Here is a 19,470-nt window from a genome sequence, read left to right as displayed (position 1 = left end):
CAAGAGGATCACAAGTCCAAACCCTGCCTGGGCTACAGAGTGAGTTCAAAGCTAGTTTGGCCAACATAATGAGATCTTGTCTCCAAATAAAACAATTTTGAAAGATCTGGGGAAATTGATAAATAGTAGAGAACTTGTCTAGTATGTGCAAGTGGTTCGATTCCTGCTTGGCGCACAAACACACACACACACAGACACACACACACACACACACACAGAGAGAGAGAGAGAGAGAGAGAGAGAGAGAGAGAGAGAGAGAGAGAGATGAATGAATTCTGTGGTGGAAGACTGCACTCAGACCAAAAATAAATGCAGTAGTGGGGTGCATCCCATACTAATGCCCTGGGTAATTCAGTGATACCACACAGCCCTGTGTTCAGTGCTGGGGAGCACTAAAAAAAAAAAAAAAAAAAAAAAAAACCTAAGCATATATTTGCTTCCTCCTAAGAATAGTTGTTTCTTCAAAAGCTGCTAATAACCTAAATAATAAGCTAAGGGACTCTTCACAGATGGGTTGATATATTCAGACTTAGCAGTGCAATGTGAATATATGTGCCACTGTAAACTATACATGAATTAAAGGAGGATGAGGCAAGAAGTCTCAAATGCAAAATGAGGGTAACCATATAAATTGTTTTGGATTAATTACCTTTGCCTGTGGGGTTTAGTAAAAAAGGTGGTATCAACCCAAACATGGACAGACAGCTGACAGATATTGCATAGACATTTTTTATGAGACATTAAGGGTCTGACAGAGTATGTTGTGACCGGTCTGTTATCATACACATGACCGTGAAATTCTTTTCTTTTTCTATCCTCACCTCCCATCTTTATTGTATTCTGTTAAGCTGAAAACACTATTATATTTTGACTTTGATAATTTTTACAGGGATCAGAATGGTTAATGCTATTCTGAATTCCCAAGCCAAATCTCAAGTGGGAGACAGGAAGAGGAATATAATTTATAGCTTTGATAGTACTTAAAATGGTTTTAAATACTCTTAGAGCCCTGAGGGCCTACATTTTTTTTAACTCCAGAAAAATTTAGAAACTATTAGATTTAGTTTCCTATTCTAAGTATTTAGTAATCTAAATAGTAATATAATTTACTATTAAATTACTAGTAATTTAATAGTAATCTAAAAATTTAGATTACTATTAAAACAAACCTTATACTAACAAAAGACCAACAAATTTGTAATGCAAGTGATAAAAATCACCTACAGTGAGCTCTGGAATGAAATTAAATTTGCAGGCAGTGGTGGCGCACGCCTTTAATCCCAGCACTCGGGAGGCAGAAGCAGGCAGATTTCTGAGTTCGAGGCCAGCCTGGTCTACAGAGTATGTTCCAGGACAGTCAGGGCTATACAGAGAAACCCTGTCTCATAAGAAAAGAAAAAGAAAGGAAAGGGAAGGGAAGGGAAGGGAAAGGAAAGGAAAGGAAAAAAGAAAAAACAAAACAAAATTAAATTTGCTTTGATGTCTATGCTGTTAGTCCTGTATAAGACTGTACTGCAGAAAGCATATCTGTACTTTTATAATTCTCTATAAATTACCTACTTATGTATATAATTTTAGATAGTTGCTAATAAAATAATAGCTTCCCAAAGTGTAGTCTGTGAAGTTAAAAATGAATAAATTCTTAAAAGATATTAAGTTGTAACAACAGTTCCTGAAGCCTAGACATAGGCTTTCAAGTTGATGATGTATCTAACAAAGAAGAGTGTTTTCACCTTTACATTACATATCTAGAAGAAATGAAAAGTATCAATAATACACTCTGTATTCAGATAAATTTACAAGTGTTTGTATAGCTTATAAATGTAAATATTCTAGTTACTACTCAATTTCTCATAAAACAATTACATGGTGACCTATCAGGATGCACAACAATTTTCATGCTCTCAGGATTTATTTGTTGCAATGGAAGAACAAAGTAAGTTAGCAGCAGATGTAATATCCTTATTTCATTATTATCTAGATGCATATTTCCTCATTATACAATAGAAAAAGAATATCGCTGTGAAAGGTATATTTAACAGCTCATCAAGTGAGATTATCTGAAGTAGACACTGATCCAGAGTCACTGTGACTGTGACAAAACATCTAAAATACTCAACTTGTAAGGAGGAAGGATTCAAATTAACTTGATATTGTGGTACTAGCAGTCCATGATTGGTTGGTCCCATTGCCTTGTGCCCATGCCAAGAAAGCACATAATGGTAAAGTACATGATGGAAGAGACTGCTCGTTTTATAATTGCTAGCAAACAGAAAAGGAGAGGAGGGGCCAGAGTCCCAAATGCCTCTTATGACCTAAAACTTCCTATTAGATTATGCGTCTTAAAGCTCTCACCATCTCCCAGTGGTGTCAAGCTGGATACTAAGCCTTTAACACATGGGCCATTGGGAACATTTAAAATCCAAGCCATGAAGGAAAATACATCTCCTTAATCTCTTTCTTATACTCCAAGTAATGATGCCAGCAGCTGAGTTTCACTAGACCTATAAGAAGTACTTCTCTTTTACATAATACATCAGAAAATAAGACAAGGTTTGTCAACTGTTATTTAGATGGACTTTTGTACTTTGAGTTTTGATAGTTCTGTATGTTGATGAAAAGGTATCAATTTCGCCCTGAGGAAGTTTTTTAACAACTAGTATTTTGTTTCTTTTTCTAGTGATACCCTCCGCATCCATCATTTCAAGGGCTGAGACTACAAACGCTACTGTGCCCAAGACCATAATTTACTGGGAGAGCAAAACTATGATTGGGAAAGTATTCTGTGAAATGAGATACAAAGCAACAACAAACCAAACGTGGAATGTAAGCTAAGTTTTCATTATTGCTTAGCATATGCAGAAATGGTTTACAGAAAAGCCAATCGGCAGTATTCAGGCTGGACTTAGGCAGGGTCTGTTTCTCACACATTTAACCGATATGATAGTTGAGCCATTCTAGTTTCAGTAATTACTGTATGCTTCTGAATGGGGTTGTCTCTGAAATTATCTTCTGCCTTCTGTAAATTACTAAATAGGCTGAATTTGCAACTAAAGGGGATCAATTTTAGTTTCTTATGATTGTCTCTTAGGATGAAACTTACATCCACGCTCACAAATATAAAACTCAAGCATTCTATGCTGAAATTTGACAGTATGGTGGGTGGGAGTGATTCTCTAAGTTAGACTTAGAGAAAGAGATTGGTTTTTAAAATGAGCAAAGGCTCAGTTACTAAAGACAATGTTACTCTTAAAGAAGACCATAATTTGGTTCCCAACATGCATTTTGGGTAGCTTACAATCCTCTTTTGGTCTCCACAGGCACCTGAACACATATGCATATACACACAGACAAGCATAGGCATAATTAAAAACAAACCTTTAAATATTGTACAAACTCTAAGATTTATTACTAGCATAAGCTAGGTAACATTAAGATAAAAGTTTCTGAGCAACCTAACTGTAGTTAAATACTAAGATTAAATTATGAAGTATCTTAGGAGAAGCACAGTTTGCAGTGTTTGGTTGCAAACAGTTTAGTTTACAATCAAAGCTTTCAAGGAACAAGCCTGCCCCTCCTCCCCCACCTCCCCACCCCCCACTCCCCCACCCCCATCCCCACAGCCCCAACAAGCTAAGCTTGGTCACTTGTCTCTACTACACTAATTACAGAGGTAAGTGAAAGTGTGTATGTGGGTGTATGAAAAGCAGAGGAGAGTCCCACAAAAGGGAAAACCAAAACAAAACCAAACCAAACAATGAAAGCATTCAGTGATGCCCCCCCCAAGTCTATCTTCAGGGAGGTTTAGGTTTAAATGGAAGGCAAGAGGTGTGAACTCATTAATTACCATCTGAGCTCTTTTCCTCCAAAGTGGATTCACAATGTGTTTATCACTTCAGGTGTACTCCTCCGGAGATTACCTCTGCTCCCAGTTCTGCTCCACCCTTCACTGAGGCATACCCTTATATGGGTGACAGGCAGGTTCTGGGTAGCCTTGCCATTTCTAGAGTCCAGTGTTACCACAGAGAAAGCAAGGACAAGAACTTGTCTCTGTTCCTTCATCCAAACTACAGGAGACAAGTGGGCCTGAAATGAAAGTGAGGTGTGAGCTTTCTCCTGCAGTTACCTTGTAGGCCCAAGTCAGGAGCAGTGCTTTTTAACAAAAGCAGCTTCTATATATCTGTTTGAGGCTTATTAATAAAAATCATATCACAGGGCAATACCTGTAAGTAATAAGCACATTAATCTGACCTAGCCAATGGTTCCAGTTTATCTACATTTGAAAAATGTCATATTACTATTTCAAAATATAATAAACTTCCATATAAGTCAGATAATTGAAGAATATATGGATGTCTGTAAATTAGAAACACACTATCAATGACTTGGAACAGGTTCTCTGTCCTTTGGTTGAAATATTCGTTCTCTGGCCCCACCTAGTGCCTGTGATATTGGATGCCAGAACTCATCAGATAGACATAGTGATACATATGCACCCTTACCTGCTGTGCCATATTCTTAGCCTTAATCTCTCTTTTCAAAACAATCTCTATCAGATGTTTAAAATGCACAGTATTCAGAAAGCCACCCATTTGTGAACTCAGATCTATCTATCTTCTGTACACACATACACACACACACATACACACACACACACACACACACACACACACACAGCTCTCATCTTAAAGGAAATAAGGAAATAAAAATACATTTATTCTGAATCCATTTTAAGAAACAATGTCCCAAGAACACAGATTTAGGTTACCCCAAATTCCATATTTCAATGTGGAGACAGTTTCATGAAGTTTTATAGTTTGAGAGAAAAAAGGAAGGCGTTAATCAAAGCAAGTTTAAAATGTATTGGTAGGGAAGCTTTTCTATATGCCTGAGATGGTTTCTTAGCTCTTGGGTTGATAGAAGCTAGTGCTCTGCTAAGTTAACAGATTCCAAGTTTTGCTGCTGGTTTGTTCTGGGTTTGTTTGGGTTTTTTCCCCCCTCTTTATCTATTAGTCACAGATGTTAGTTCTGACACAGGAATGGGCAAGGGATGGCTGCTCCAACTAGAACTAGACCAAGATAATTAGCTTCTGGACCTGCAGCATTCCAACTTCATCTCCGTCCTACTATAGTTTCATTCCATCAATCAATCAATCATGACATGGCTTCTCTTCAGTTTTTGTTCACAGTTTCCCCTATTAACCAAGCATCATAATTTGGACACTTGGTAGTCTATATTATTTATTAAATGCTATAAGGTTCCTCACAGTTTAGAAGACTTATTACTAGGATCTGATCTAGATGAGGCTGCGTAGTGGGCAGGACAGCATTTTCAGGACAGGAATAGTTGGCAAAGAGCATTAAGAAACTCCTAGATGATACAAAAAACGATCTGATCACCATCATGATCTAGATCTGCCTTATTTTTTTACCCTCTCATTATCTGGCATACCAAATACATGTGACATAGGATGCTATACCTAAAACAGTCTAGTGTAATGAAAAAAGATTACAGATGAAACATTTTTAAAGTAACGAAAATGTATTTTTGACAAGATTGGCTATATAATTCCTTCTATATTTGTGTCTATGAATTATCTTACTTATATTTAAATGGTTAGAAATAGGACTTAAAAATAATCCTGAGATTTCACCTCACAACAGTCAGAATGGCTAAGGTTAAAAACTCAAAAGACAGCAGGTGTTGGCAAGGATGCAGAGAAAGAGGAACACTCCTCCACTGCTGGTGGGATTTAAGATGGTACAACCACTATGGAAATCAGTCTGGCAGCTCCTCAGAAAACTGGGCATGACACTTCCGGAGGACCCTGCTATACCACTCCTGGGCATATACACAGAGAATTCCCTGGCATGCAATAAGGACACATGCTCCACTATGTTCATAGCAGCCTTATTTATAATAGCCAGAAAGAAGCTGGAAGAACCCAGATGTTCCTCAATGGAGGAATGGATACAGAAAATGTGGTATATTTACACAATGGAATACTACTCAGAAATTTAAAAAAATGAATTCATGAAATTTTTAGGCAAAAGGTTGGAAATGGAAAAAATCATCCTAAGTGAGGTAACCCAATCACAAAAGAACACACATGGAATACAATCACTGATAAGTGAATATTAATTAGCCCAGAAGCTCTGAATACCCAAGGCACAATTAGCACATCAAATGATTCCCAAGAAGAAGGAAGGAGAGGGCCCTGGTCATGGAAAGGCTTGATCCAGCATTGTAGGGGAGTACCAGGACAGAGAAATGGGAGGGGTGATTGGGGAATGGGTGGAGAGAAGAGGGCTTATGGGACATATGGGGAGGGGGGAACCTGGAAAGGGGAAAGCATTTGGAATGTAAACAAAGAATATAGAAAAAAGAAAAAGAAAATGCAAAATGCAAAAAGCTTGTAACCCAAAACATCCAGGAAATCCAGGACACAATGAGAAGACCAAACCTAAGGATTATAGGTATAGATGAGAGTGAAGATTTACAACTTAAAGGGCCAGCAAATATCTTCAACAAAGTTATGGAAGAAAAGGTCCCTAACCTAAAGAGAGGGATGCCCATGAATATACAAGAAGCCTACAGAACTCCAAACAGACTGGACCAGAACAGAAATACCTCCCGTCACATAATAATCAAAATCCCAAATGTACTAAACAAAGAAAGAATATTAAAGGCAGAAAGAGAAAAAGGCCAAGTAACATATAAAGGAAGACCTGTCAGAATTACACCAGACTTCTCACCAGAGACCATGAACGCTAGAAGATCCTGGGCAGATCTCATGCAGACTCTAAGAGAACACAAATGTCAGCCAAGACTACTATACCCAGCAAAACTCTCAATCACCATAGATAGAGATACCAAGATATTCCATGACAAAACCAAATTTACACAATATCTTTCCACAAACCCGGCCCTACAAAAGATAATAGGTGGAAAACTCCAATACAAGGAGGGAACTACACCCTGGAAACAACAAGATAGTAACCTTCTTTCATCAAACCGAAAAGAAGATAACCACTCAAATATAAAAATAGCATCAAAAATGACAGAAAGTAATAATCACTATTAATATTAATAATCTTTAATATCTCTTAACATCAATGGACTCAATTCCCCAATAAAAAGATATAGACTAACAGACTGGATAAGGAAACAGGACCACCTTTTGCTGCATACAGGAAACACACCTCAGTGTCAAAGACAAAAACTACCTTAGAGTAAAAGGCTGGAAGACAATTTTACAAGCAAATGGTCTCAGGAAACAAGCTGGAGTATCCATTCTAATATCAGATAAAATTGACTTTCAACCTAAAGTCATCAAAAGAGACGTGGAAGGACACTTCTTGCTGGTCCAAAGAAAAATCCACCAAGAAGAACTCTCAATTCTGAACATCTATGCACCAAATGCAAGGGCACCCTCATTCATAAAAGAAACCTTACTAAAGCTTAAAGCACACATTGCACCTAACAAAATAATTGTGGGTGAATTCAATACTCCACTATCCTCAGTGGAAAGATCAGGAAAAGAGAAACTAAACAGGACCTCAGTAAAACTAGTTGAAGCTTTGGACCACTTGGATTTAACAGATATATATAGAACATTTCATCCTAAAGCAAAAGAATATACCTTTTTCTTAGCACCTCATTGGTACCGTCTCCAAAGTCGATCATATCGGTCACAAGACAGACCTCAACAGATATAAGAAGATCGAACTATCCCATGCCTCCTAGCAGATCACTATGGAGTAAGAGTGGTCTTCAATAGCAACAAAAACAACAGAAAGCCCACATACACACAGAGGCTGAACAATACTCTACTCGATGATACCTTGACCAAAGAAGAAATAAAGAAAGAAATCAAAGACTTTTTAGAGTTTAATGAAAATGAAGGCACAACATACACCAAATCTGGGACACAATGAAAGCAGTGCTAAGAGGAAAACTCAAAGTCCTGAGTGCCTCCAAAAAGAAAATGGAGAGAGCATACACTAGCAGCTTAATGGCATACCTGAAAGCTCTGGAACAAAAAGAAGCTAATTCACCCAGGAGGAGTAGAAGACAGAAAATCATCATACTCAGGGCTGAAATCAATCAAGTGGAAACAAAGAGAACCATACAAAGAATCAACAAAACCAGGAGCTGGTTCTTTGAGAAAATCAACAAGATAGATAAACCCTTAGCCTGACTAACCAAAGGGCATAGAGACAGTATCCAAATTCACAAAATTAGAAATGAAAAGGGAGATATAACAACACAAACTGAGGAAATTCGAAAAATTATCAGATCCTACTACAAAAGCCTATACTCAACACAACTGGAGAATCTGGAGGAAATGAACAATTTCCTAGACAGATACCAAATACCAAAATTAAATCAGGGTCAAATAGATCATCTAAACAGTCTGATAACCCCCAAAGAAATAGAAGGGGTCACAGAAAGTCTTCCAACCAAAAAAAGCACAGGACCAGAAGGTTATAGTGCAGAATTCTATCAGACCTTCAAAGAAGACCTAACACCAATACTCTTCAAACTATTCCACAAAATAGAAACAGAAGGAACACTACCCAACCCGTTCTATGAAGCCACAATTACGCTGATACCAAAACCACACAAAGATCCAACAAAGAAAGAGAACTTCAGACCAATTTCCCTTATGAATATTGATGCAAAAATACTCAATAAAATTCTTGCTAACTAAATCCAAGAACACGTCAAAACCATCATTCACCATGATAAAGTAGGCTTCATCCCAGGGATGCAGGGATGCTTCAGTAAATAGAAATCCATCAATGCAATCCACCACATAAAAAAAACTCAATGAACAAAACCACATGGTCATTTCATTAGATGCTGAAAAAGCATTTGACAAAATTCAGCATCCTTTCATGCTAAAAGTCTTGGAAAGAACAGGAATTCAAAGCCCATACCTAAACATAGTAAAAAGCAATATACAGAAAACTGGTAGCCAACATCAAACTAAATGGAGAGAAACGTGAAGCAATCCCACTAAATTCAGGGACTAGACAAGGCTGCCCCCTCTCTCCATATCTTTTCAATATAGTACTTGACATACTAGCTAGAGCAATTAGACAACATAAAGTCAAAGGGACACAAATTGGAAAGGAAGAAGTCAAACTATCACTATTTGCAGATGATATGATACTCTACTTAAGTGACCCAAAAACTCCACCAGAGAACTCCTACAGCTGATAAACAACTTCAGCAAACTGACTGGTTATAAAATCAACTCAAGGAAATCAGTAGCCTTCCTATACTCAAAGATAAGCAGGATGAGAAAGAAATTAGGAAAATTACAACCTTCACAATAGCCATAAACAATATAAAGTATCTTGGTGTGACTCTAACCAAACAAGTGAAAGATTTGTATGACAAGAACTTCAGGTCTCTGAAGAAGGAAATTGAAGAAGACCTCAGAAAATGGAAAAATCTTCCATGTTCGTGGATTGGCAGGATTAATATAGTAAAAATGGCCATCTTGCCAAAAGCAATACACAAATTCAACGCAATCCCCATCAAAATTCAAACTCAGTTCTTCATAGGGTTAGAATGAGCAATTCTCAAATTCATCTGGAATAATGAAAAACCCAGGATAGCTAAAACTATTCTCTACAGTAAAAGAACTTCTGGGGGGAATCAGTATCCTGGACCTCAAGCAATACCACACAGCAATAGTGTCAAAATCTGCATGGTATTGGTACAGTGACAGGCAGGTGGATCAATGGAATAGGATTGAAGACCCAGAAATGAACCCAAACACCTATGGTCACTTGATCTTGACAAAGGAGCTGAAAACATCCAGTGGAAAAAAGGTAGCCTTTTCAACAAATGGTGCTAGTTCAACTGGAGATCCACATGCAGAAGAATGCAAATTGATCCATTCTTATCTCTTTGTACTAAGCTCAACTCCAAGTGGATCAAGGATCTACACATAAAACCAGACACACTGAAACTAATATAAAAGAAACTAGGAAAGACCTTGAGGACATGGGTACAGGGGGAAAGTTCCTGAACAGAACACCAATAGCTTATGCTCTAAGATCAGGAATTGACAAATGGGATCTCATAAAATTACAAAGTTTCTGTAAGGCAAGGGATACCCTCAAAAGGACAAAAGGGCAACCAACAAATTGGGAAAAGATCTTCACCAACCCTATATCTGACAGAGGGCTAATATCCAATATATATAAAGAACTCAAAAAGTTAGACCCCAGAACACCAAATAACCATATTAAAAATGGGTTAGAGCTAAACAAAGAATTTTCACCTGAAGAACTTCGGATGGCAGAGAAGCACCTTAAGAAATGTTCAACATCTTAGTCATTGGGGAAATGCAAATCAAAGCAACCCTGAGATTTCACCTTACCCCAGTCAGAATGGCTAAGATTAAAAACTTAGGAGGCAGCAGGTGTTGGCGAGGATGTGGAGAAAGAGGAACACTCCTCCATTGCTGGTGGGATTACAAGCTAGTACAACCACTCTGGAAATCAGTCTGGCAGTTCCTCAGAAAACTGGGTATGACACTTCCAGAGGACCCTGCTATACTACTTCTGGGCATATACCCAGAGGATTCCCCATCATGGAATAAGGATACATGCTCCACTATGTTCATAGCAGCCCTATTTATAATAACCAGAGCTGGAAAAAACCCAGGTGTCCCTCAACAGAGGAATGAATACACAAAATGTGATATATATATATACAATGGAGTACTATTCAGCCATTAGAAACAGTGAATTCATGAAATTCTTAGACAAATGGATGGAACTGGAGAACATCATCCTAAGTGAGGTAACTCAGTCTCAAAAGAACACTCATGGTATGTACTCACTGATAAGCAGATATTAGTCTAGAAGCTTGGAATACCCAAGACACAATCCACATATCAAACGATGTCCAAGAAGATGGAAGGAGTGCCCCCTGGTTCTGGAAAGGCTCAGTCCAGCAATGTAGGGGAATACCAGGACAGGGAAGTGGTAAAGGGTTGATGAGGAAGCAGGGGGAGGGAAGAGGGCTTATGGGACTTGCGGGGAGGGAGGATCAAGGAAAGGGGAAATCATTTGAAATGTAAATAAAGAATATATCAAATAAAAAAATAAAATTTAATCATAGGTTTTACATGTGTACTTAATAAGAGGATATTAAAAACAAACCAATACTTAAGAAAATATTTCTGCAAAGCATCAAGTATTAAATTTAATTTATCTCAGTGTATGGAATTAACCCTAAATAATTTATAACCTTTATATTATCTTAACTTAGATACATGTTTTAATGAACTAATTAGCTAGTTAGTTAGTTATTAATTTACTTTACAACCCAAGTGAAGTTCCCCCTCTCTCTTCTCCTCTCAAGCCTTCCCTTCCCACACCTCCCCCAACTCTCATCTACTCCTCCTCTGTTTCTCTTCAGAAAAGGGGAAGGCCTCCCATTGATATCAACCAGCCTTGGCATATTAAGTTGCAGTAAAAGTAGGTTCATCTTCCCTCTTGGGGCTAGAGGAGGCAGCCCAGTAGGAGAAAAGGGTCCCAAAGGCAGGCAACAGAGTCAGAGACAGCCCCGGCTCCCACTGTCTCATATGAAGACCAAGCCATACAACTGTAACATATATGTTCAAAAGGTTAGCCCCACGCATTCTTCTTGACTGGCAGTTCAGTCTCTGTGAGACCCTATGGGCCTTGGTTAATTGATTCTGTAGGTTTTCTTGTAGTATACTTGACCCCTCTGGCTCCTACAGTCCTTCCTTCCCCTCTTCTGGAGGATGCCCCAAGCTTGTCCTACTGTTTGACTGTGGGTCTCTGCATCTGTGTCCATCAGTTGCTGGCTGGAGTCTCTCTGATGAAGTAAGTTATGCTAGGCTCCAGTCTGGGGCTGCAGGTGCCAGTGTGACCTCCAGGAAAGCAGCCAGAGTTGCGGGCCTAATATGGAGCCCAGGGGAATATTTCTTTTTTTTAAGCAAGCTTTTACAACATGCTTTAATCTTAAGATCATTATTAGAAAATTTAGAGGCCAGGCAGTGGTGGTGCACGCCTTTAATCCCAGCACTTGGGAGGCAGAGGCAGGCAGATTTCTGAGTTCGAGGCCAGCCTGGTCTACAGAGTGAGTTCCAGGATAGCCAGGGCTACACAGAGAAACCCTGTCTCGAAAAAAAACAGAAGAAAAAAAAAAAAAAACAAGAAAATTTAGAAAACAATTTTTAATGTGTTAATTTTAAATGGAAGCTCCAGAGGTTGTATCTAAAACACAGAAAACACACAGTACATTAGATATCTATCAGCTATAGTCACAGGCAAAGCACATGACAAGTTTTTGTTGTCTTAACCAAATTTAAGTAAATAACTTTTCAAAGATTTAAGTTTTTATAACAGGTACCTTGAAATGCTTTCTGTTAGAAAAAAACGTTACTTTTTGTTAGTGTTTATGAGGCATCCAAAACAATATAAAATATGACATTTATAAATTTATTATTATTTTAAGTAAAATAAAAAATGAATAATCTTTTAAAATATATAATTATTCTGTGACACATTAAAATGATCGATAAATTTTAATATATTTGTGTTAGACTTAAAATAGGTTTTTAAAATGCAAATTTAAAAAATGAGCATTGAAACTTCTCTTAAATAGACCTGGCTAAAATAAGGATCTTCAAAACACTGTTTATTTATCTGTTTATTTTTAAAGACACAGTAGTGATAAAAAAGTATCCTTAAAAATCCATTAAACGGGCTGGAGAGATGGCTCAGAGGTTAAGAGCACTGTCTGCTCTTCCAGAGGTCCTGAGTTCAAATCCCAGCAACCACATGGTGGCTCACAACCATCTGTAGTAGGATCTAATACCCTCTTCTGGTGTGTCTGAAGACATCAACAGTGTACTCACATACATTAAATAAATAAATCTTTTTTAAAAATCCATTAAACGTTTGTGTGTATTTATGCACTCACATCCATATATAACATGTCTAAGGACACAGACATAGCTGTGGCTGCAGTGATGACCAATGAGAACTTCAGTACAGTGGAGCAACTGGAGTCCTGCACATCCAGGGGCTAATTGGCATATTTTGGGCTCGTTCTAGCCCTCAGAAACAGCCATTCTGTGCCCAGCTCTGTGTCAGGAGTTTTAGTTCATACTTCAGGATGTCAGAGTTAGCATATTTTTATAGCAAGTCAAAACCAAGGCAATACGTCATTCTCAGATTTAATTTTGTCCCTCTGAACAAGTGGTCAGCTTTGTCTCTGCTTCTCTGCTACGCTTTCCCTCATTCTGGCCTCTGTGTAAGAGGAGGGGAATTCAGATACACTCAAGGTCATTGAACCTTATATTCTTCCCAAGTCATCACATGGACTGGATCTAGGTTAACTCAAAACAAACTGCTAACAGTGGGGCTAGGCTTTTCACATGTACTTCTACAGATGTCTTTCAAATTATGAAGTGCAAATGTGTCCTTTTAATATAGAATGTTGTATGATGACATTTTTCTGGGGAGTTACAACACATAGACACACAAATGGGGAGGGAGTGATAGGTTGATTACAGATAGATAATAGATGATAACCATTTTACTCTTTAATTTTCCATGAAAATTGTCAATTTTAACATGTTTTTCTATATATTTCTTCAATTTTATCAGAAATATTTCCACGTAAATCCTCAATTTTATCATAAAATGTTTTTACTTCCTTTTTCAATAAAAAATAGATGCTAGATAGATAGATAGTTGCTAGGTAAATGATTGATAGATAGGTAGATGATAGATAGATAGACTGAGAGAGAGAGAGAGAGAGAGATCATAAATGGTAGATATACAGATGATAGATGCTAAATATATAAATGATAGATAAGAGAGAATGAGAGGGAAAGAGAAGGAGAGAGAAAGAGAGAGTGAGAGAGAGAGAAAGAGAGAGAGAGATGGAGGGAGAGAGGGAGGGAGGGGGAGTCTGTTGGCCCCAGAAAGAAGAAAACTCATGACAAACCAAATGAAAGATTACACCAAAGTCCGAGTCTGTGAAACAATAAATTTTTATTGGGGTTCCTAACAGGAATGTGAATGAGGAGTTCCCTCAGGAGCAGGGATGACTCAGAAACAGCTACATCACCCAAAACAACCCACATGGGTGATGACTCATTGAAAGCATACACCCTATAGCTCTCGCACAGCTTTCAGCTAACTCAGTCTCCATGCAGCACCCAGCAGCCAGAGCCCCTCCCAATCAGCTGTTTACTGAGTTTTATACTGGGGAGGAGCCCTGGAGGATCATCCAAGTTTCTGTTCTCTTAGTCACCATAGTGGAAGTGACTTTTTGTTTACCTCCTAAACTTCATGAGCCTTCCCTCCCAGATGGAGGGAATTTTTCTGAGGAAACTGCTACACAACCAATGTAAAAGTGCCTTTATCTGTCCCTCCTGTCCCCATCATATACATAATCTCCTGTAATCCTCACAACAATCCTTTGTGGCAGGTTGTATTAACTCCATTATATAAAGGAAATACAACCTGGATGAGCGAAGCCAAGTGTTTCCAAATTTACATAGCTGGGAATTAAGTGACTCTCACAAACTCTGTATTTCAGATAGTGAATATTCAGAAAATGAAAACAACAGGTTTCATTCCAAAGCCCACATCCCATCCCTTCTCCTCACTTCTAAAGTAAAGCCACTAACACAGAAAAAGGTCAATGAAATCATCACTTCTTTCTGATTTTCCAGTCCAGTCAAAAATAGCTAGGATGAAGGTATTTTATGATTTCATCTAGGTCATCATTGTGGGCTTGAGTGGGAAAACACAGAGAGTTGAAAGGGGCTTCACCTTTCACCTCAGTTCTGGGGTGACGCTGCCTTCATCAGATAGAGCTAGAGCAGGAGAGAGGCAGGCTAAGGAAAGCCTTGTGGCTCAGATCACAGGCTGTGGGGCAAAGCTCAGTTCTGCTTCCAAACTGTACAGCCTACAGCAATCCCTTTCTCACTGAGCCTTATGAATCCTGAGACTAATATAGGAATATAGTGTGGTAATTTGAAGTCAGTGGATGCCACCGTCTGAGGGCTTAATAATGATACACCCTGAGACATTTACCTAAGAGAACGGTAGGTCAAATGCAAAGCTTAAGACAAATGGTTGTTCAAGGGGTTAAGAAAGTGCAAGAAGCCAGGCAGTGGTGGCACATACCTTTAATCCCAGCACTTGGGAGGCAGAGGCAAGCACGGATTTCTGAAGCCAGCCTGGTCTACAAAATGAGTTCCAGGACAACCAGGGCTACACAGAGAAACCCTGTCTTGAAAAAAACAAAAACAAAAAACAAAAAAGACAAAAAACAAAAAAAAAGTGCAAGAAAATATGGGATATAAGCTACAACATTCCATCTCTCCATAATCAGGATACTCTAATCAGCCAAGGTAAGAATTGGCAAGATCTTTAATATAGGTTTAGCTTCCTCAAAGATCTTCAATTTCACAATCTCTTCTTGGATTCCAAGACTGGGTTGAGACCTATAGTGAACATTTAAGAAAGTCAGAAATAGCAATAGGAAAATAAACCAGCCACAGCCTAGTCCAAACTACAAAATAATACCAGATCTCCGGTGTTGATTGTGTCTATGTGAGCTATGTCAGTAACATAGACACATTTGTGGGTTTCCACATCAAAACTTATTGAATAACAATAAATATACAAGTTCACATACATTCACTTCATTGGTTTTAGTTTACTAAGTGTAAATGTCCTATCCTGACAGGAAATTGTCCCTTCCTTTGGCTATTAGAATATTGAAACAACAGTGCCCCAGATGATATAATCCACCCCTACACAGGGATCTCTTATGGGCAGAAGGAAAAGACTAGGTCCAGCCAGCAAGCGTACTTTGTCTTACTGAGAGAGATTTCACACCAAGTTAACAGCTTCTCAGACCATTTTGAAGGACCGACTAGAGCCATGCGAGTGGTAATGGGATCACAGCCTAACCAGGACTACTTAGTTATGCACACCTTTTGCCCTTTATTTGAACCTAAATTTCATGTCAGAGCCTCTAAGATGTACTGGACCGCCTTGTCCTCCTTCCAGTGTGGTCACATTGAATAAGTCCCCTGATCTTCCCTTTCATCATTACTTTGTCTTTTGAATTGACCTGTTGTAGATAAATGATGGAGCTTATTAGGGATAATTATTAGGCTAATTAGTCCTAGCTTATTAGAGCTGCCAACTTTATTTAGGCTATGACCTAAAAAAATATTGGTAATAATTTTGGCAAACTGTAGCCACCACGAAAAAAAAGACAAGGCACATTCGGCGTGTGTGGTAGATTGAATGAAAACTGTTTGCCGTAGTCTCTGCATCTGAAAATCATTTCTTTTGGTAGTGATGTTTGGGTGAGTGTAGGAAGTGTGACCTTACTAGAGAAAGTCTGTCACTGGGAGTGGGCCTTGAGGTTTAAATCTACGTGTAGCTCTCATCTCACATTTCTTGTTTCCTGCTTGTGGTTCAAGATGTAAGCCCTCAGCATCGCGCTCCAGCTGCTGTGTCTCCACTCCACCATGATAAACCCTACCCCTCTGGAGCTGCCTTAGTCATGGTGTTTTATCACAGCATATAAATGCAACTAATACAAAAGTTGGTACCAGCAGTGAGCTAGGAAGAACCTGATCATATGTTACTTTTTTTGGAGCTACTGACTAAAAGAGTTCCATGTATTGATCATTCGTATGGTATTGCAAGTGAAGAGACTATAGAGAAATTTATTGTATGGCTGATTACCTGAAACTAAGTGAATATCTGCAATATCTACAAATATATATATGTATATGTATATATACATATATGTATATATCATAACGGGGTATTATTTCTAAAATCAAAATTATTAAAAGGCTAGAAAGATGATTCAGTGGTTAAGAGTACTGGCTGTGTTTTCAAAAGACTCAGGTCTAGTACCCAGCATCCACTTGGCATCTCACAACCTAAGACAAAACACATACACATAAAATAATTTTTAAAAAATAAAATAAAAGTAACCAAAAGCATAGTATGTTCTTGTCTAAGTTAGGGCTTTACTGCTGTGAAAAGATACCATGATCAAGGCAACTCTTATAAGGACAACATTTAATTGTGGCAGGCTTACAGGTTCAGAGGTTCAGTGCATTACCATCAAGACAGGAACATGGTGACACATCCAGGCAGGCATTGTGAAGGAGAAACTGAGAGTTCTACATCTTCATCTGAAGGCTGCTAGCAGAATACTGGCTTCCAGGCAGCTAAGAATAGGGTATTAAAGCCCACTCCCACAGTGACACACCTACTCCAACAAGGCCACACCTTCAATAGTGTCACTTCCTGGGCCAAGCATATACAAACCACCACAGTCCTAAAGAAGTAAAGGCAGTGGATAGGAATGTAAATGGAAAGTCGAATTATAGAAGATATCAGGTCACAATTGTTTTAAATTTTCCTATAACAAAATTGTTTTTTCTCCATATACCCAATACTTTCAGTGAAAGAGATAAATATAAGAAAAATTTTCAGATATAGTAAAAAAATTTGATTATGAGAACTTGATTTAATAAGTATGGGTAGTAAGCCTGCATGATAAAACAATTATAACCAAAACAAGTAACGTAAAGCTACAATGTTGCTACTCACATTCTGACCAAGACAGAAATTGATATCATTTTATCATTTAGCAATATATCAAGCAAAATTTTAAATATTTAAAAATATAAGAGGAATTAAGAAATGTAAAATGTAGTCCTTACCCTCCAAATTAGAGGGAGTTTTCTTCAAAATTAATACATATCTTCATTTTTCAAAAGCTTGTTGTGCAAAGATTTTGTAATCAACTTTAGAACTTTAGTTATCATTTTCGAAATATCTTTGTCACAATATATGTCTCCCTTAACTAGAGATGATGCCTGTTATTTTTGCTAAACATTTTGTAAGACACCGAGTACTTATTTTAAAAATGACAATAGATATTTTTCTAAAAGGCAGCTCTTAAAAGAAAGCCAAACACTAGTTAGTTTGACATTTTGTGAGTGGAAGTTGTTTACTAGAAATAATAGGCACAATTCTTTTTTAACAATGGGACAAATTATAATTAAATTTAAGTATTCAGTGGCTCTGTAGCAAATTGAAACTTTGCCCAATAGGAATGAATACACACAACATTTGGAGAAGTCTAATTATTACATTTTAGATGGTTTACCTAGTTTAAAAAAAAGATAAAAGACATTAAGCAGAGACTCCTAATTTTAAAAGCCTTTAATTATTGAAACCAACTGAGTTATAACTGTGTTATCTTTTCTCTTCACATTTAACTACCATAACCTTTCATTACATACTTTAACATTTTAATTTATTGTATTCTATTTTCATTTTGGAACAATTCTTTGCCTAACCATTAAGGGACTGTTTTCATACAAAGCATTTCCTTTTTGCTAAAATTTTCTTTACCAAAAGTATACTTTATTATCCATAGATATTTTTCATATGATTTTTTTCTTGTTTTGTTTTATTTTTGAAAATATGGAGAATACTTTTTGTCAATAAATTATATTTCAAATGAAAACTCAGAAAAGTATATTACATCATAGGAATTAATTATTGTCTAATGGTTTGAATATGCTTGGCCTGAAATGTGACACCATTAGGAGGATTGGCCTTGTTGAAGTAGGTATGGCCTTCTTAGAGGAAGTGTGTCACTGTGGACACATCAATGAGACCTTCCTCCTAACCACATGGGAGCCAGTCTTTTACTAATGGCCTTCAAATGAACATGTAGAACTCTCAGCTCCTCCTGCACAATGATACCATGCTCCCACCTTGGTGATAATGGACTGTACCTTTGAACCTATAGACCAGCCTGTTACCTTTATAAGAGTTGCATTGTTCATGGTGTCTGTTCACAACAGTAAAACCCTAAGACATTATCCAAAATAACATCTACATATATGTATACATATATATATTAAAGATTTATTTATTGTTATACATAAGTACACTGTAGCTGTCTTCAGACAGACCAGAAGGGGGCATCAGATCTCATTACAGATGGTTGTGAGTCACCATGTGGTTGCTGGGATTTGAATTCAGGACCTTTAGAAGAATAGTCAGTGCTCTTAACCGCTGAGCCATCTCACCAGCCAGAGAAATTATACTTTTGATGTAAAGAAAAATAAGTCTGTCTATAAACTACAAGATGTCTCTATCTTTAAACTAAAAAGTCTTTATTCCAAAATGTTTATGTGCATATACATATTTATGCATATACATTCATTCATATGTTCACATTTTAAACATCAGCCATAAAGTATTTAAAATGTAGCAGCCATGGATCTTATTATTTACATTATTTGGAAGATAGACACTATAAGTAATATAAGACAGATTAAATAAAACCCTTAGAAACACATATGAAATCTGATCAACATATGACAACACACTGAAATA

The 19,470-nt window shown here is 37.5% G+C and overlaps 1 protein-coding gene across 1 annotated transcript in view; it reads left to right on the top strand.

Annotated features, from left to right (window-relative positions):
• Nucleotides 1–19,470, top strand: part of Il23r (interleukin 23 receptor) — a 91,106-nt gene that overhangs the window by 34,026 nt on the left and 37,610 nt on the right. The window contains exon 6 of the mRNA XM_052173865.1: nt 2,681–2,826. Coding sequence (XP_052029825.1) covers nt 2,681–2,826 — 146 coding nt within the window. The remainder of the gene's footprint in view (nt 1–2,680; nt 2,827–19,470) is intronic.

The sequence above is a fragment of the Apodemus sylvaticus genome, chromosome 2 (assembly GCF_947179515.1).
Source record: "Apodemus sylvaticus chromosome 2, mApoSyl1.1, whole genome shotgun sequence".
In the NCBI taxonomy this organism is placed as follows: Eukaryota; Metazoa; Chordata; class Mammalia; order Rodentia; family Muridae; genus Apodemus; species Apodemus sylvaticus.
This window is presented reverse-complemented; position numbering and strand designations above follow the sequence as displayed.